The following is a 20,067-nucleotide window of genomic DNA, read 5'->3' on the forward strand; positions in this document are numbered from 1 at the left end:
TAAAATGATGTCCAACATTGTCATGTGGGCCTTGATACCACAAATACAAATTCCAAGGCAAAGAAATGGAATTTTGCAAGTGTGTTCAAGGTGCTGTTCAACCGTCATTTATCACTTATACTGTTTATCAATAACAAATGTTTGAAATATCCCGGGAACAATTTTAAAATTCTGTTAACACACAAATTGGTTTTCTGTCTGCACATATGATGTCATAACATCGTGGAGTTCTGCACGAAGTCCTCCCTGGTTGTTGTGGAGTTGTTACCATTACTACAACAATGTGGAGTTGTTTGTTGATGGAGCATTTTTTAGTTGTGCTCTGAAGTTCATTGCATTCGTCACCTTACTCTTCCATAGCCTGGTTGTTGGCTTACCGGTTAAGGTGGCTGGTTTGAGCACCAGGTGAGTTGATTCAGCCTGTCTAACAGCAGAATGAGTACAAGCTTACTGTGGTGGTCGTATGGCAGCTTAGCTGCCGGGGTAGCTATAATTTCTTGAAGTGCGACTGTGTCGCTGATGCAGTGCCCGCCCCTCTACCAGTACACACTGGAACTGGTACTCATTTCGCCAACCTCAGGAGGATGACAGGCTGAGTCAACCCCCTGGTGTATTAATTCAGCGGCCGACGGTGCTTGAACTGAGGACCCTAGGATCCCAAGCCGCCACCCGAACCACTGAGCCAACACCAGGCTAGGCAAGCTTACTGGTAACGGGGGCACTGAATCAGAGGCACTTCCGCACTTCCAGAAAATGATGCAACCAGCAGTCACAGATTGCAGACGAAACGACTTCACTCTTCCATGAGCCTCGGTCGAGTAGAAGAAATGAATTGGGTATTATTAACGGCACATTTCGATCCCCAACGGCTCAAACCGAAATCAGAACGGGACAAACCGGCATTTGCATCCCCTTTTTTTAAAGCACGGCGTGCTTCCCAATGCAGCACCACAATCCAGACCGACCAGACTCGTGGAAGGTAAGGACGCTCCGTCGCTCCCCATTGAGTACACCGCAACGTTCCATCAGTACAAGAGTCGCGAGGGGAGCAGGTGCAGGACAGGTATCCGTGATCCGCTGCTTCAGAACTTTCATGACGTGTTCGAGCCGATCAACCAATCCAACCGTACAGGAAATTGGTAAACATTCGTTACGATGCATTCGATACCAGTAGTTTAATATAATTTGCGTGTTCGATAATACGTAGCGAAAGGCTGCAGGAGGTAGTCGGCACCGACGGAGTTCAATACCGTAATGAATGAACGTAAAATCCACGTCGATGACGCGACCATTCAAAGCGCATGGGTGACGTCATCGCGCCGAGCGTGACGTCACGACGGCCGTTGCATCTCACCTCGACGTGACGACGTAACGACGTAGGACGCTGAAGGAGTCCAAGCTTCGGGGGTTATTGCCGGTTCATGGGAGGGTTGCTTATCATCCGGTTCAGTGCGGCCTGGAAAGACGATCGTGAAGTGAGAAAGGTTAAGGGAAGCGCGAAATTTCGAGACTTTCGAAAGCAGCGATAAAAAAAATCCATCTTCATGGAGCAGGATAATCCGTTCCTGCAACTCCCGGTAGTGGCCATGGACCACATCTTCAAATTCTTCTCGTACGAGGAGATCAGCTCTCTCCGCCGGGTGAGCCGAGCAATCTCGTGTTTTGATCACCTTTAGGCCCCAAACTGTTCGTGTCGGCCCTGTTAGATTCCCTTACATATTCCCTTGATTCCCTTGATTACACAGGTTCCTCTTAACGTGTGTGTATGTGTATATATATATATATATATGTATATATGTACAGGACTGTCATCTGCTACCTGGACATCAGCCATCCAATAGGCTTGAGAAGCATTTGTGGTAATACTCGCACCTCGAGAAGGAAATCCATCCACGGACGCGTTTTTTGGCACGGTGACTGTCGCCAGAGTGGAGTGGATTCGCTCCCATCCCCTTCCCCCTTAAAAGAGCTGACCGGGGAAGCCGTCGTATGAGGGATGACGTCCAAGCAACACCTCTTAAACTGATGTGAGAGCCATGAAACACACGTGTCACACCATCACTTGTTCTGAACGCTTGAGAGTGGATTCCCCTCATCCTTGCCCTCTCACCTCCTCCAAGAGTTTCTGCTGGCAAACCATCCGATAAGGAAGAGGAGAGAAGACGTTTAGCTCGACTCGGCTTGAGGAACCTCAGCCCCCATTTGGGAGAGGAAAGGAGAGTAATTCCGTTTATGGCTTATCGACTGCATGAGTGGTCGAAGTGAGAAATCCAGGTATGAAGGTAGCCTCTAGAAATCCAGGTATGAAAGTGCTGCAGGTGGAGAGATTGGCAAACTGTGCAGGATGCCAGACTGTCGGAAGAACGAGATGTGTTCAGGGAGACTGCTCTGATTTGTTCTTTGAGATTTAGGGCCTCACAATTATTGCTGAAGGAAGAGGAGCAACAGCATGTCGAGAGTTGACCTGGATTTAATCCAAACTGATGGTAAAGAGATGAGGCTGCTTCAAAAGGAGAGACTTGACATTGACTGATGGTCGTTGTTGGATACCATGATTTTACTTGTAATTGTAAGCCTCACGATCTACTGTTGTGGTCAAAAATATTGGCACCCTGCACACTTTTTTTTCAAATAATGTACCATTTTTTCCAGAATATTGTTGAAATTAAAAAATATTTTGGTATCCACATTTGTATTTCTTTGGTTTGCAGTGGAACGAAACAAAAAAGGCTGAAATTTTTTTTCTAAATTTTAGCTTATTCCGTCCGCACAGGAATTCTAAAATGGCCCGGACAATATTATTGGCACCTTTAAGAAGTTGTGAGAAATAATTCGATTTCAAGCAGGTGATCCTCCTTTACTTTGGTATTGAACTTACCTGTGGTGAGTTGCAGGTGCCTGCAATATAAAAAAAATCACTCATTCAACCAGTTTGAATGGAGAAAAGGAGTCATTCTGCTGTTTTGTATCACGGTATGTACCACAATGAGCATGGAGAAAAGAAATAAATAAAACCAGAGAATTGTCTGAGGAGGTCAGACACAAGATTGTCACCAAGCATGGACAATCTCAAGGTAACTTGTCCATCTCCAGAGACCTTGATGTACCTGTGTCCACCGTACGCAATGTTATCAGGAAGTTTAAGGCTCAAGGCACTGTAGCCAACCTCCCTGGACGTGGCCGCAAGAGAAAACTTGGATCGAAGATTGCAGCGAAGGATTGTTCGAATGGTGGAGAAAGCACCTCGATCAACTGCCAAACAGATTCAAGCTGACCTTCAGACACAAGGTATGACAGTTTCAACTCGCACCATCCGTCGCCAACTTGATGAAAGGGGGTTCTATTGGTAGAAGACGCAGGAGGACCCAACAAGAGATAGAGATAGAGATGAAAGCCTGACTGGAGTTTGACAAAACACACCTGAACAAGCCAAAATCGATCTGTGAGAATGTCCTGTGGAGAGATGAGACCAAATTAGAGCTTTTTAGAAAAGAACATCATCTCCATGTTTACAGAAAACAAAATGAAGCCTTCAAAGAAAAGAACACCTTCCCTACAGTCAAACATGGAGGAGGTTCAGTGATGTTTTGGAGTTGCTGTGCTGCTTCTGGCGATGAGTGCCTTGAATGTGTGCATGGCATCATGAAATTGCCCGTTCCAGTTCCGGTTCTGTGTTTGTCAGTGGCAACTTCTATGTAATTGCCAGTTCCGGTTCTTGAGCAACGGTGGCGGTTCCGGGTCTCTGCTGATATTCTCAAAGATATGTTTTTCCGGTAGTTTTTTTGTCACGTTTTTTACTGTCATTTTGTTATCTCTGTGTTTACTGTGTGTTTCTCGTTTGGTCTTGTGCTAATTGTGGAGTTTTCGTCGTATTTTCATATGGGGTTCCTTGAGGCCTACCCTTCTTCCCATTCGTGTGTGCGATCGTGTTTATTGTATTTTGTCCTTATTATCATCAGTTTTAATTTTGTCCACTTTTCCCTCCACCCTCCTTCTCCACCAACCTTCAACCCTCTGTTTCATGTCTTAAAACATTAAAAAAAAAAACTTTTACCTCACGTTGTACCCCATGTGATCATGTGACTTCTTGTACCGACTCTTCCTCCTCCTCCTTCTGTCGAGGAGGAGGAGCCATATCCCTCGACATATCGTGTGCTTTGGATATGGTCTGGCACCCTGCCCTGCTCACCAAACTCTCATCCTATGGTATCCAAGGCCATCTCCACTCATGGCTCGCAGACTTCCTCTCCTGTCGCAGCCAACGTGTGGCCTTAAATGGAGTTCTTTCATCCCCTTTTCCTGTCCAGGCTGGAGCTCCTCAAGACGGTGTTCTGGGACCTGTTCTTTTTCTGGTTTTCATCAATGATCTCTCCGACTCTCTGGAAAATCCTCTTTATCTCTTTGCTGATGACTCCACCCTCTGTCGTACCATCTGTCATCTCTCAGGTTGGCAAACAGCAGCCTTTTCATCTCTGCAGATCTGGATAAATTCACAAGCTGATCCAACACGTGGAACATGTCTTTCACCCGTGGTAACAAATCTCACACTCTATGTCTCTCTGAAAGGACTGCCTGGAACCCCCCCTGCCCTCCCCCAATCTACTTTCCCAACAATCCTCTTGAAGAAGTCCTTTTATTAAAGCTGCTGGGTCTCACTGTCTGCCATGATCTTTCCTGGGAAAGCCACATTTCCAAGCTGGCCACCAAAGCTAGTTGCCAACTGGGCATCCTCCGTCGAGCAAGATCCTTCCTTGACACACCTGAGCTCCTGACCACATACAAAGCTTTTGTCCTCAGCCTGATGGAGTACTGCTCTCCCCTCTGGGTTGGTGCTCCTGCCTCTCACCTTTCTCAGCTTCATGCTGTGGACACCAAGGCATTTAGGATCATAGGTATCTCCTGTGATGAGGCTGAGCATTTGGGTCTCTCGCTCTCTCACCGCAGGCAGGTCGGTGGTCTTTCTGTATTCTACCGTCTCCTCTCCGGCCTCGCCCCCCCCGCCTGATCTGTCTACGATATGTCCACCCCCATATTTATGCAGGGTGCTCAATGTCTGCCAGCAACCCCTTTCTGGTAAAACTACCAAAATCAAGAATCACTGCTCACCTTCACTCTTTCATTCCTCTTTTTTTCCTGCCTTTTGAACAAACTCCCACACTCTCTCAATCCCACTCATCCCTCCAGGTCTTAAAAGCAGCTGTTCACTATCATCTCTTGTCTTCCCCCATCCAAAACCATGATCTTTTCTACCCCTGTTAATCCACCCCAAACCCACCTCCTTCAAATTCCTTGCTTTCCTTCCTGAAAGTCCCTGTGGTGTCCATCTTGTTTGCCCCATGTACCCCACCCCATCCCTCTCTCTTCCACAGATCTCCTCATGTCTCTGTTTCCCACTGTTTTTTTCCTACCCTCTCCCATCCCTCTTGTCTCCTGCTCCCCTTGTTGTGCGTTTCTGTGCGTTAGCTCTTATACAAGCCTCAACAGTGTATTTTAAAAACAAAAGCAAATCAGGAGATTACCAAGGCATTCACAACGTTCAACTCATTGTCAGAAAGCTGGGTCTCCGTTGAAGGTCATGGGTCTTGCAGCAGGAAAATGACCCCAAACGCACTTCAAAAAGCACCCAGGAATGGTTCAAGACAAAACGCTGGACTGTTCTGAAGTGGCTAGCAATGGGTCCAGATCTAAACCCATTGAACACCTTGTGGGGAGATCTGTAAACAGAGGTTGGGAGAAGGCACCCTTCAAATATGGGAGAACTGGAGCAGTTTGCCTTAGAAGAGTGGGCCAAACTACCAGTGGAGGTGTGTATGAAGCTCCTGCATGACTGTAGGAAGTGCTTGACTGCAGTTATTTTGTCCAAAGGTTGTGCTACCAAATATTAAGTGTTGGGTGTCAATAATTTTATCGATGCCGTTTCTTTTTATTATCTGCCGTTAAAGGATATATTAAGTTCTGTAATATTAACAGTGAAATATAGAATTGTGTAGACCAAATACTTTTGTCAATTTCAACTGATTTTTTTTTGAGAAAATTGTGAGTTATTTGAAAAAGGTGCACAAGGGTGCCAATATTTTTGGCCACGATAGTATAGTTGAGAGGATCTGTTTGCACACCAATCTTTTTTGAATGAATGGATTGGGGGGAGGATTGGTGTGGGTGAGGGAAGAAGGAGGGGGGGAGGTGTTGGTGTACTTCCACGCAGACAGCCTGAAGAGAGCAGACAAGGAAGAAGCAAGAGCAGGAAATCAGCTTTTGAGAACATGGATGCTGATGTGATTTGGGCCGGTTGCCGATGATCATTTGGAGGCCGACCTTGTCATGGCCACACCTGAGTGAGCAGGATCGTTTGTATTTTAGATATCAGGCTTTCGACTCCACAATTTAATTGCTCCATTTGTCATTTTGTATTATTTATTTTCTCTTCATGCTATTCGTGCCCTGTACGCCTGGGCTTTTAGTTGTACATTGGATCCAAAATCCAGATACGGTGACTTTTATTTTTTATTATTATTATTTTTTTAAATCGAAACCCACATTGTGGTATGACAATCCACAGGTGAGCCGGAAAATGGACCTGGCGTGCCAACAAGCATTGAACCAGGGCTTCATCAAGGTGGAACGTTTCCATGCCATGTGCCAGAAACAGGTCAAAGCCCAACTTCCGAGGTCAGCCATGTTTTTATTTGCAGTTTTAAAATTTTCATAAACTTCCTGACGGTGATACATTTTTCTGGTAAATTAGAAGCATGATTAACTAATTATTTTATTTTTTGTCCTTTTAAAAGTGATCGGTCATTTGCATAAATGATAACTCTATGCTGTGCATGCCTCATGTGGAATAATCCACAAGTTCCGTGATGTGTACGACGCATATAGAATGGATCTCCTTGTGTGTGTCAGGCGCGAGTCCGAGCGACGAAGCCACCCACTGGCTCGTCACGCAGACATTTTGGCGGCGGTAGAGACTCGTCTCTCACTGCTCACAATGACCTTCATGAAATACGTTGACATGAACCTTTGTTGTTTTATTCCTGGAAAGGTATGCCTGCTTTGTCTTGATCATATTTTTCTCCACATTTTGCTTGCAGATGATTATGTACCTTTTCCTGTTTTTATTTATTTATTTATTTATTTATTTATTTTCATTATCTTCTCATAATCTCTAATGTCAGTGCTGCCTGTTCCCTCCAGGTGGTGGATGAGATATATAGGGTGTTGCGCTATGTTAACTCGACACGCTCACCGCAGCGAGCCCATGAGGTTTTACAGGAGCTCAGAGATATTTCCTCAATGGCAATGGAATATTTTGATGACAAAATTGTGCCTGGTTTAAAGAAGCGCATGATTGGTGGAGATCTATCAACACGTGTGCTGACCACCACATCAGGTGAGGTACTGCTGTGGTTATCTCGGGCTTTCGTGGCTGTTTTGATGCACAAGTCTGAATTTGAGGTTGGGGTAGGGTAGGGAAGATGCTGTTCGAGTTTAATTTGGCATGTTGGTGAAATGTCTGCAGCCACAGTAACGAATGGCAGTCTATACATGATCTTAGGTACCCCCCAAAATCCAAAAAATCCCCAAAAAATAAAATCCCCCCCCCCCCAAAATGTTGGGTTTCCGGTAGCATGCTGTTCAATGAATGGGGTAGGTAGATGGGGATTTTATTTTTAATGGGGGGGGGGGTTTGAACATGTTTAAATGGAAGCAATACAGTATTTCAGATTATACATTGCTCCAACCAGTTTGTGTATGCTGATAGTTGAAAAGATATAGAATCATGAACTTTAATATGTCCATCATAAGATACCAAATTAGGGGTAATAGTCCATGGGCCTCGGCCAGAAATTCCACTTGTCGGTACCATCTAAGGAAACCAATCCTAGTTATGATTTTTGAATTGGTGTATGTATATGTATGTATATATATATATATATATATATATATATATATATATATATATATATATATATATATATATCATATTTTGATGTGATAACCATTGCAGACTGGCAGCTTATTGGTAGTTATCATGTCTGGAATGTACCCACCCTCTGCATAATGAAAGCGAAAAGGCAAACTCAGAAACATTCCCTAATGATGCAATTGCTGTTTCCACATGGGGCTAGAATGAACTGCAAACCACAAATACATGTCTGAAATGTTTTATTTATGCCATCCGAATAATCCTTTCTGTCATTCCTGAAGGCAGAATTTGTTTTATGGCAGAAAGGGGCGAACAATAGGGCCTATCAAAATGTTGCTGATTAGTGATTTTCAGGACATTTTAATTTATAATATTGTCATACAAGTTCCCTGGGTAGTGCTACTGAACCGCAGTAGCCTACAACATGCACATGTTGTATGAGGAAAACATTTATGAACATTTTACAAGTTTTTACCAACTTAAAGGAATTGCCCTTCCCCTACCCCAGTTCCAACAAGCGTCCAAAATGTGAAATTTACGGATAACCCAAATTTCACCACGTCACTGTGGCATGTTTATGTACTATGTTTTACTCATGCATATTTGTAGCCATGAATGTCCTTGTGATTGTGCCAAAACATTCACACCATGGATCAGTAGTCTCGTCTTCATCACTGTTATCAGCATCAGAGTCCTCGAGGTCTACAACCTCTTCCTCGACATCAGCGGGCTGGTTGCTGCAGGTTCGCAACTTGCACATGTCGGTGCCCTTCAGGCTATTGGCAAGGCACGTGCAGTCTGGGAGTTTGCACGACCGTCCACACTTGCAGGAAAGCAGTTGCAACACTGCATCCGGTGCTGGAGAACCCTGCATCCACTCGATGGCCAGCTTCCCATCATCATCAGTGGTCCATCCACAACCCTTGGGACTTGGAACATAGGGTTGGCATTGCAGACAGCACCTCGAAATAGCAGCCTGGTAGTTTGCACGGAGGACGTGCATGAAGAGGCAGTCTTCACATGGTGGAAGCTGACTAGACTCTATCTCTCCCTGTCTGGCACAGAAGAGTTGATGTCTGAGTTCATTGACTTTCGTGGTGTTGGTAGACGGCGCGTACATGTGGCAGGTGACCTCTTGCAGCTTCTGAAAGAGCTCGGTGGATACTTCCCATGAATGACCGAGCTGACTGAAAGCCTCTTGGTAGGTCTTATCCGACTTCATTTGCTTCAAGGCGTCCATATTTCCCCGGCCTGCAAAGGCACTGACTGTATCACAACCGGAGAACACGTGCAGTCCAACCAGGGCATCACAGACACTGTCTCCTTCGATCTAGCAAGCTTGTCAATGTCTTGGAACCGTGTGCGGGTTTGCGTACCACACTTCTGATACACGGGGCATGGGATGTCCTTATTGAAGGCAAGACACAGCACGAGGACATCTGTATCTTCGGCAGTGATCACCACAGCCTTGTACACAGCCTCTGCTGCATGCAGAGCATGCAGAAGCATTCGGGTGTCTGCTTCCTCCTGCGTGGACTTCAGCTCTGCCACTTCCTCCCAGTGGTCCTTGGTTTTTTTTTTTTGTTTTTTTTTGATTTTCCCCCAAAACGTCAATATCTCAGAATGGTAAAATGGTAAAAATGCAAAATACATACTGATACACTAAGCTGCTCTTCTGGAACGGTTATCACATATTGAAATAATCATATAGTCACTACCAATAACTTAGTAGCCCTAAAGTTTGGTTTCCTCAGATGGTACCGATATATGCCTGGGCCCATGGACTATAAAACAGTATTGTGTACACAAGTCAAAGGATTAAATGACGCATTTAGTATCTCTGCAAGGTTCCTTTAAATAGTGAAGCTGGTCTCAGCAGTGATAAAGAAAGCGTATCATAACATGGCTCAACAGGACACATGAAGGAATTGAAGCATACTAATCTCCCATTAATCATCCCTGAAAATCTTGTGTATTCAGACATTCGACCCTTTACAGTCGACAAAAATTATGCCCTTTGGGGGCATCCATGAAGTATATCCTCCTCAAAATTAGAAACTTTAACCCACCCCCCACTCCCAACGAATGCACTTTAAATTTAATCCACATAATCCAGCAACATAGCGATTGTTATACACCCCCCCCCCCAGATACCCCCTTCTCTTCTCCCCCTCCACACGCTCCCTCCTTCCTCCTTCCTTTCCCCTCACCTCTCCGCTTCCCCTGCTCCTGCCTCCTCTCCTCCCACCCCCCTGCTCCCCAGTATTCCTGTCAGTGAAGTGACAGGTGGTATTTGCTGGTATAAAATAAAATGTGTACACTGTTTGTAGGGTATAAACAGGCCCTCCACCAGCAAAGTACAGTACCGTCGATTTGAAGACTCACCCAAAACTGAGATATTGTTAAGATATTGCTATTTTTCTTACTTTGTAACAAAACTGCTTTAAAATATTTTTCAGGAAATTCAGTTCTGTATTTTAAAATACTAGTACGTGCCCGTAAAAAAAAAAAAATAAATAAATAAATAAATAAATAAATAAACCACACAGGCCGTTTCTTCGCTCTCACGTGCCCGTACGTGCGTGACCTGGAAGTTCGATATTATTCGCAGTTCCGATTATTCACAATTTATTTTTAATACCCAATTATTCAATTCGCGCCAACGTATTTTACCTTTTCGCAATGTCGTGGCAAGGAAAAACAAAAAGAGAAGAGAAGAGAGAGAAAAAAATTACTTCCTGGTTCGGAGCATACCAGCACTCTGATGTTCCCAAAATTTATACACTGTCTAATATGAAAACGATCATAACTTGGGCCATTGTGTTTATCTATAAATACGCATAAGAAATCGAGAAATTATTAGAATACACGAAGTCATCACTCTCCGGAAGCCCGTACGTTGTAACCCGTAATGGGGAACGTGGCTGTGCTTCCCTTCCCCATCGGCCACGCCCACGCAACAACGTGTCTTCCCATTGGTTGGTAAATAAATGGCCATAACTTGGGAAGCACTTGTCCGATTAATATCAAACCTTGAAAAGGCACATCCTCAGGTACCCAGCAATATACCTGGCAAGTTTCAATTAGATCGGACTATTAGATCGGAGATCGGAATTAGATCGGAGAAACAGCGGTCACACACACACACACACACACACACACACACACACACACACACACACACACACACACACACACACACACACACACACACACAGAAAAAAAATAAATGACCGTTTTTACAGCCATTTTTCCCTGCTGTGCAGGAGTTTGGCTTTTTCTTGAGGCAATGTTTTTATGGCCGGATGCCCTTCCTGACGCCAACCCTGGTCGCCTCTTACGACACACAGGGATATGGTACACCTATTCTAACCGGGGCATACACCAGGACCAGTACACTGGCACTCATTTCGCCGACCTCGGAAGGATGACAGGCTGAGTCAACCCCCTGGTGTTAATTCAGCAGCCAACGGGGCTTGAACTCAGGACCCTGGGATCCCAAGCCGCCGCCCTAACCACTAAGCCAACACCAGGCTTACACACACACACACACACACAGAGATTGCTGGAATTATAGATAGATTCATTTCCACTTCGTTTTCGATTTTAGACCTATGTTCAGGATAAGCTTCTTCTTCTCCTTCCTCTTCCTCCTCCTCACAACATACCTTCGAGTTGTGTTTTTTTGGTGGTGGCCGTTTTTTGCCAGACGTAAGTATGTCAAATGCAGACCTCATGGGTCTGACATCTTGTGTGTCTTGATGACCACATTGGCACTTTAAGTGAACAAAATGAACACCAAATGTCTGCACGACGCCATGACTTCTGTCTTAGTGGGGAATGTCTGTCCAGCGTCCATTTAAAAACTTTGAAAAAGACACCATCGATATGTCCCAGGTGGGTTGTGCAATGTTTTTAAAATGTCGATAAAACTTTCTGACCCCTTAACTGAAATAAACAGCTGCTGATTTTCTCTGTTGAGACCACAGCAGTCAACAGTGGCACAAAGTAATGCCATGCTCAGCGGACATAAAATGGCCACCCGGAAGTCGACGCTCGCAAAAATAAATAAATAAATAAAACAATTGGGGTAGGTCGGGTTACCGGAAACTCAACTTTTTTTTCTTTGTTTTTTTTTTTTAAAGGCCTTATGCAATGAAGCATTGTCGTGGAGGAGAGGCACACGTTAAGTCAACACCCATTGACATTTGTTCTTGATTCCTTGCCACAATTTTGTATGAGGTTTGTGTAATATTCCAGGGCTTTCCCTGGATTTTAAAATGACGGGTAAAACTGCCAATGTATAATTTTGCGGGCCGCGGCGGCCACGATTAGTGGGCGCGGTGGGGGGGGGGAGAGTGGGAGGGGGGGTCTCTCCCCTTTCGCTGTCGGGGAGTCTGGGGGTTCTCCCCCAGGAAATTTAGCAATTTTAGATGCTCGTAGGTGCATTCTGGAGCATTCTGAGCATGCAAGTAGAGACACTAATTAGTATCTTGGCATCATCAATTTTGTAAAAAAAATTTTCACTTACAACATATCTTGTATTTAGCTTGTATGTATCTTCACCATAAATATTTAAAATCTTTGTTCTGGTTGTAATTCCCATCAATGATCTTTTTAATATCTCAACTTACATTCCATGAACCATGCGTGGGATTTCATTAAAATTTTTATGATATATCCAAACAAAATTGCTTGTCTGATCAATATTTCCAAGAAATAAATTTGTATTGAATATACTCTGTACTTGTGTGAGGCACTCAGTGTACCAATCTACAATATAACTATGACATGGATATTATAAGTTGACAACAAACGCTGGTGTACAGTGTGTATTCAGTTTATTTACATCTCTCCAGCCTGAGGCTTACTCTCCAAAGGTTACTCTGCCTTTAATAGTTATCAAAAGGGAACACACTTTCAGCATAATAAATCAAATTGCATGTTCAACAGAAAAGTAGTTACCAGAGGCAGATGAACAAAAATAGTACATCGACAAGTTACAATAGATGAGTGAATAAATGGGTAAATATTCCACTAGCACCATTAGTTCAACCATCACCATCCCTCCTATCCCATCACCACACCACCACCACCACCACCACCCATCACTTCCCCCACACCCATCACCACCACCTCTCCCACTCCATCACTATCCCCACCATCACCCACCACCACCAACCATCACTTCCCCCACACCCATCACCACCACCTCTCCCACTCCATCACTACCCCCACCATCAACCTCCACCACCACCACTCACCACTTTCCCCACACCCATCATCACTGGAAATCAAGGTTTGTGATGATAGAAGGTTGTATTGCTGTAGATTTTCACCCGTTCAGCGTGCGGACGACCGCTTTTAGCCCAATTGCGGCCGCGCGTGCCCACCGAACGTGGAAATCTTGTTGCAGCTTCCGGATCAACGCTGAAACCCAGCTACGGGTGTTTTTAACACACCATAAACCAGCCAACTCTTCTGTCCACGCGCTACAGGGTCGATCGCCGAATTGTCGATGTACCTAAATATTCGCACGGACAGAAATGCCGGGAGTTTATACCTCAACGGGACCTGCACGAAAACGAGCCGCTTAAGCAGCTCGTTCCGGATGCGATTGCCAAGCGGTTTTATATCGCCAAGTCCCGTTGGACCTGATGTACGTTTTATCGGCTTATATAATCAGCCAGCTAATATCCCGAATGCAATTATGGCAGTCAATGTAGGAAGGGACACAACGAGCAGGTGACATTCAAAAATGGGGACATTTATTCGTACAGGCACGTAAGCAGTCAATGGGGGAATGGGGGCAGGACACGATCAAAAAGCCTACAGCCGATGTCAACTTATTATGTACAAGCACGTACTTACTCACAATTCTACTTAGAGACAAGGCGCCACAGACTTTCATACAAGAACCCAAGAAAGAAAGAACAGGCTCGTAAGCCTTTATTATTGTTCAGAGCCGGGATGACCGAAGGGGCTCTGAGAGACCGAGCGGGCTACCTGGCCACCCTTGTGGTGACTCGCTGGGTCCTGGTTCAGGTTAGCGACCCTTGGTGTCTCCGTCTCGCTGGCTCGTTGCCAACGCTGCAGCGGCTTCGAATGGCGGCTTGGTGGGTCAAGGCCTTGCGACGCGCCCGACTCTCCACTGCCGTCTGGCTGCGCTTCAAGGCTTCTCCCACGAGCTACTGCTCCAGCGATCTCGACCCACCAACCCCACGACGACACTCCACTTCCTCCAACTCTCAACCGGCTCTCTCTCTCGCGCCCTCTTCCGGCGAGCGAACACAGCTTTTTTATCGCCCTCAGGGGAGGGGCCGTGGTGGGCTTTTTCCACCCGAAATCAGCGCCTTCCTTCTCTTCACCTTTGAACCCTAATTCAGGCGGGATCCGCCCCGATCGAAGGCGAACATGGTCGATGAATTGCTCTGGTTGTTGTTATTGTCGTTGTTGTTAAAATAAAAGATTGAGACAGAATAACGGCTAACTGAAGATGCACAGCGCAGCACACAAATAATTCCCGTTATGCATTGGTGGGGAAATCTAACCTGGAACACACACTTGTCGACATAACTGATCTTCGGGGAACCTGAATGGTTATCTGTGAATTTCCACAACCGTAACAGTATATACATGTGGACAATGTTGTTAAGTCATTAGGGTGGCCAGAAATGGGTGTTTAAGCAGTTGAGCGGCCAGAAATTGACTTAGGTGGCCGCCCAAGTGAGCCCTATGGATGGAAAACACTGATATTCTACTGTGGTTGTACTTTTGTGAGGCATATAATCAATCGGCATGATTCGATTGGCATCCCAGAAAAATTATGTGAAAGAAAAAGAAGTGAACAACATAGCAGCACCAATCGCACTGCTCTATCACAAAGTTTTGAAGCTGTGTGCAATCGGTGGAGATCATAAAATATGATACTCGACTTTCATGTCAACTTCAAGTTTACAAGGTAGCAGGTAAAAACTTAAGGGGTACCCCCCCCCACTCTTTTGCCATTTTTTTCACCCCTACTTGCATTACTTTTGGAGCTTTCAAGGGTGAAATTGCACTCTTCTGCACATTTTAAACCCGCCACTGGACAATTACGGCATTTTCCATGGGATAGATATCGCTCATATTGATTGGAATTGAAGAGGTGACATACTTTGGATAATGCCACCCTGTCTGGGGGTAGGACACTTACTGCGACGCAAAGCGTGGGTGGCCAATGCCATAGCTAACGTTGGACAAACTTTGTGAAATTCACTCATTTGTCTTCCAACAGTTTCACATTCTCTTTAACTGGACAAATAAACAGGGGTCAAAACATAACCTCTGTCCATTTTCGGTGGTGGAGGTAATTATGACTTGCCCTTTTTTTTATGAATACAGATGCAAGTTAATACCAATCGGCTTGCATTTTCTCATTTAGTTATTTTTGAACAAAGACTTGTAACACATTCTCAAGGCTTTCTTGACAAACCTTTTCTTCTACTCTGATGACAATAAGTTAAGCTTCTCTGTGTTATTTTCTTCAGTTTTTCACCTTGTATTGCATGACTGTTGTTTATTACAAATTTCACGTTAATTTTTCTGCTTTAGCTCCAACTGTACAAGCTTGCACTCACTTTGCCATCTTTGGAAGGATGACGGGCTGAGTCAACCCACCTGGTGTTAATTAAATGTATAAGCGACCGGGGCTTGAACTCAAGACTTTAAGATCTTAAGCCAGCCACCTTAACCGTTAAGCCAGCACCAAGCTTTTTGGAGCAATGAGAACTTCATTCTGAGGAATCTTTCTTCTTTTGGAGATTTCAACTAAACAGGATTCAAAAACAGGAAACTTACTGGTTTAAGCGATGTCATAAAGGACACAAACAACAGGCACAAATAACTAATGTAACGTGTTAAATAAGGTGGTGTAAGAGACGGTGCATCAACGGCGGTAAACTTCCATAATTGTTTTTTCTACTACTTATAAAATCTTTATTTTATTTCTGTTGAATAATATACTTGAACCCTGTAGAAAGAAATCACCTTTCTTGCACTTATCCTTTCATTTAGCAGCACTTTGACAAAATATTACAGCATTTTGCATCATCTCGACCAATCAAATTTGCTGCTCGTAGATCCTACCCATGTCCTTTTTCCTCAAGATTGCACAGGGCAAGGTGTTTTATGAACTCTCGTGTTTTCTTTTCTTTTTATTGAAAGCCACTGTAGTATCTTTAACATCCACCAGTGAATGCTATCAGACAGAATACTTGTTTTGATGTCCTTCTGAAGGAATGTACACTCATTGCAACACTGCTTGTAAAGCACCAGGATTATAGTTTTTATTCGGGCTCAGAGTCAAACATAGACTCAACAGTTCAAAGGTGAGACCTCTGAGCTGTCACCTGAGTCAAACTGATAAATTGTGCACGAAGTTGTTTTCAAAGCATTTTTGTATCATACTTTTAACAATTACAATTACACCTTTTCAACTTGATTGATGCAAATTTTCCCAATTATGATTAATTAATTGACACCCTGTCTTCGCCTGGAAACAGCCACAATCTCATCGTGCTTGACAACTTTGAAAATTGGCTGAAAATACACCAAGAACCACGATTGAGCTTTGACCTCGTGATTATGGGTTTGGATAGAAGAAATTGTAGTTTATTACCTCCGCCACCGAAGGTGGAAACAGGTTATGTTTTCACCCCTGTCTGTCTCTGTCTGTTTGTTTGTCTGTTTGTGTGAAGGATTTCTCAAAAAGTTGTGGGCAGGTTGGGTGTGTGACAAGGACGAACTGATTATATTTTGGTGAAGATCTGGGTCCGGATCCGGCTACTAGTACTTTTAAGTGATTTTTTCACCATTGAGAGATCGGGCCAAAAATGATACATAGCACGATATCTCAAAAATGTATTGGGCCCAATATGTTCTCGTGGATCAGGCATTGCATGGCAGAGGTATGTGTTCTACCGAGTGCTCTTATAGTTGCATCTGTAATTTCATCTCATCTCTGCGCAGGGAGTGCCAAGCTGCCATCAAGGTGAGAGGAAGTTCAACTATGTATGTCACAAAATAGATGTAGACTAATTTTAATATTAGTTGACAAAGTTGTCTGATGTACCCATAACAATTCAGTTCTAATTTGACCACAAGTTGATGTACTTTGAATATGGAATAGGTCAATTATTTGTGCCCGTCCCTGAATGTTTGTTTGCTTGAACAACAAATTACAAACGAGCTTAAAATGAAAAATACCTCTGCAGTAAAATCAAAAGAATTCATGATGATGCTTGTACAATATCATTTTTTTTAATGAACTTTGTTTCCTGTGTTTCATTGTTATTGATAGTTTCTCTTTATCGATGACTGTAATCTTTGGTTTGCCGGAATACTACCATTGCGAGACGACGTTGTAGAAGGTCAAATGATATTTGTTTTTGTACATTTCCTTAATTGTATTAATTTGTCAACAAAAGATATTTTGATGATATCAGGCGAGATCCCTAATTATGATGATGACACCTCCCCCACATTGCTCTGCTTTCAGTGCCAGGTCCATCAAGCAGCTTAGCCACTGTTCAGATGTTCTCAAAACAGTCGACGGTATCACTGGAGGTGGCAAAATTACAGCAACAACAACGCAACAACAGCTCTGGTCTTGTGACCTTGCGTAAAGAAGTGGGAGAGCTACGTGCCAAGGTTCTCGAGCTGCAACGACAGGTGCAGGAACAGGAGCAGAAAGTGCTGGAACAGGGACAAGTGATTGCTGAACAAAACTCTCGCTTGCTTGAACAGGAACGCAACCTTCCGGAGCATGAGGCAAAGATGCGAAGTGAAGAGCAGAAAGTGAAGGACATGGCTGGAGGAGCACCTCGAGGTCATTCGGACCCCATTGTGGCAGTTGAAATGTCTGAAAAGGAGCAAGAAAGAGAGATGAACCCTTCTTCTCGGTGGGGTCGAGGTAGAGGGCAGCGGGGGGAGTTGAGGGGTATCCGGAAGGCTATTATCAACACTGTACCTCCTGTTTTTGGCATAGTTGAGAAAGATGCGAAAGAGCTTGAAGGCCATTATGGAGAGGCAAAGGCGGGGCCCAGTAAGGAACGATCTACACGGAAGCGTGGTCAACCTCTGACAATGAATGCTGCAATGCAGCCACAGCAGAAGCGAGTGAGAACGAGGAAGTAGTTTTTGATTGTGGTCATCATTTTCTTTCTTTTTGCCTGCTCGTGTATTTGTGCACAACATCATTTATTGGTGTTAGTAAAGCAGAGGGTATAGCTAGCTGGTTGTATAATTAAGTATTCCATTTGAAGAGAATAGTATCAGATGCTTATGAAATACAACTTAACATAATTTAAACCTTTTGACAATGCTCCTGAACAAAACAGGCTGATTTTGAAGTGAATATTTTTTATTTTTACTGCAGCTTTGTCATTGAAATTTTCCATTATAAAAGCCTCTTACTCATGTTGTGTACAATTGTGTGCAGGTATGACTTGCAATGCAGTTATCACTAAAACCTATTTCCTTCCACCCTATCCTATATACTCGATTGACCACAAAGTGATTATGATATCCATGCAAAGTGATTGATATCCATGCAAATTACATGCTTTTGCAGGATTTTGTTTTTTCTTTAAATATTTTTTAAACTTTAACAGTGATCATTGAAAATACCCTTCTTTCATTTTCTTCTCCTCCCCTCACCCCCATCTCTACTTTCCCCAACTTTCTTTACATTTTCCTCACTCCCCTCCTTTCCGTCCTTCATTCTTCTGCCTTATTCCTTCCTTTGTCTCCCTTCCTTTCTTCTCCCCTTCCCCTCCATTATTTTTCTTGCCCTGCTCCTCACCCTCCCATCGTTTTTGTTTTGCAGAACAAAATGTATGGCTTTTAGCAAAGCATCATGCAAGATTCTTGCCATTGTTTTGCTTAACTTTTCGCTTCTAATTCTCGCATTTTCTCCTTTATTAATGCTTTTATTTCTAAAGCAAGGGGCCATTACTTAAGTTATGCATGGGGGTATGTATACTTGTTAAAAAGATGAAGAGCAGGGAAAGAAGGGGAAAAAAAACCAAAGTAAATGTATGGAGGAGGGGGGGGGTCTTTAGTCTTTCTTTTGTAAATGTAATATGTGGGTAATTTTGGGGAATGTGGTGGGGGTGGGGGGAATACCACTTAAGAGTTCAAAGCTTTTGTCTTTTTTTTTTTTCCTTTCTCCACTTTTTGCCGCTCCTCCTGACATGTCGATGTCACATGTTCTGAATGATTTATTAAATTTATTGTCATGCATTATGTTTTTTCCACCAGGCTGGCCAACAATAACTCGTAAATGCTTCAATAGTTATTTTTCTTTCTCTTTGGGGGGTGGGAGGGGTGTGTGGGGGGGGGACCATGAACCTTTGTGTTTTCTCACATGCCACTATTATGTTTAAATTGCTTTGTTTATTCATTGTAGCTGTGGTTGTTTTGTCCTGGATGATTTTTTTTCCATGTATGTGAATTTTAATCTGCAACCACTGACATTTATCTCGGAGCCATATCAGATGTTTATCATTCACAATTTATTCTAAAATACTGATTAAAGATGTTGCACCAACCTTGTAACTGTGGGTCCGTAAAATGCAAATTATCCTGCTGTGTTTTCATGTCAACCTTTCCTAATGCTGTGATCTGCAATAAGACCGTACTGCTTGCCTGTTCCCCATACATGTTCCCTTAATGCTCCCCAAAGGTAAACAAGTTGAGTTGATGCTATTTACTGCACATGGGATCAAGTGATCTGAATATGAGTAGCTGAAAGTCGAATTTCCTATCACAAATAAAGATTCCTGACAGGAAATGCAAAATATGTTTATTTGTTCCCTTTTGTGAAATTATTTGTCCTTGGTGCTGTGTTCATGTTACAAATGATTGTCAAAGTAACTTGCTGTTTGTTTTATGTCTGTGTTTAAAGGGCTCGTGTTATGACGTGGGTCACTTTTCGAGTGTTTTGTAATGCTAATAATTTTTCTGATGTCATGGTCAAAAGGCAGAATGGCTTCGAAGTATGCACACGTACCTCAAAGCAGTCTAGCCCGGGTTTGAATCTCAACCCAGCTCTAAACTGTCGTTCTGGTGTTTCACAGGCAGGGTGACGGACGAAAAAC

The 20,067-nt window shown here is 43.6% G+C and overlaps 1 protein-coding gene across 2 annotated transcripts; it reads left to right on the plus strand.

Annotated features, from left to right (window-relative positions):
• The first annotated feature begins 1,345 nt into the window (after window positions 1-1,345).
• On the plus strand, window positions 1,346-19,769 carry FBXO28 (F-box protein 28). Of its 2 annotated transcripts, none has more exons than XM_085851925.1 (5): window positions 1,346-1,640; window positions 6,560-6,669; window positions 6,904-7,042; window positions 7,195-7,390; window positions 17,466-19,769. In XM_085851925.1, exons 1-5 carry the CDS (start codon window positions 1,545-1,547, stop codon window positions 18,101-18,103), a joined length of 1,179 nt encoding a protein of 392 aa, XP_085708051.1. In that variant the 5' UTR covers window positions 1,346-1,544; the 3' UTR covers window positions 18,104-19,769. The 2 variants fall into 2 exon arrangements, with proteins under 2 accessions (XP_085708051.1, XP_085708052.1); XM_085851926.1 differs by lacking the exon at window positions 1,346-1,640 and adding an exon at window positions 6,205-6,335.
• The last annotated feature ends 298 nt before the right edge of the window (window positions 19,770-20,067 follow it).

This window comes from Eptatretus burgeri, chromosome 13 (assembly GCF_056783735.1).
Source record: "Eptatretus burgeri isolate ZD-2024b chromosome 13, Ebu_testis_v1, whole genome shotgun sequence".
Lineage (NCBI taxonomy): Eukaryota > Metazoa > Chordata > Myxini > Myxiniformes > Myxinidae > Eptatretus > Eptatretus burgeri.

What these genes read in the sequence shown, in the direction of transcription:
- FBXO28 (XM_085851925.1), top strand. Translation starts at nt 1,545, where the DNA reads ATGGAGCAGGATAATCCGTTCCTGCAACTCCCGGTAGTGGCCATGGAC. An exon ending in AGATCAGCTCTCTCCGCCGG is followed by an intron (nt 1,641 to 6,559) that starts GTGAGCCGAGCA and finishes GACAATCCACAG; the next exon opens with GTGAGCCGGAAAATGGACCT. An exon ending in GTCAAAGCCCAACTTCCGAG is followed by an intron (nt 6,670 to 6,903) that starts GTCAGCCATGTT and finishes TGTGTGTGTCAG; the next exon opens with GCGCGAGTCCGAGCGACGAA.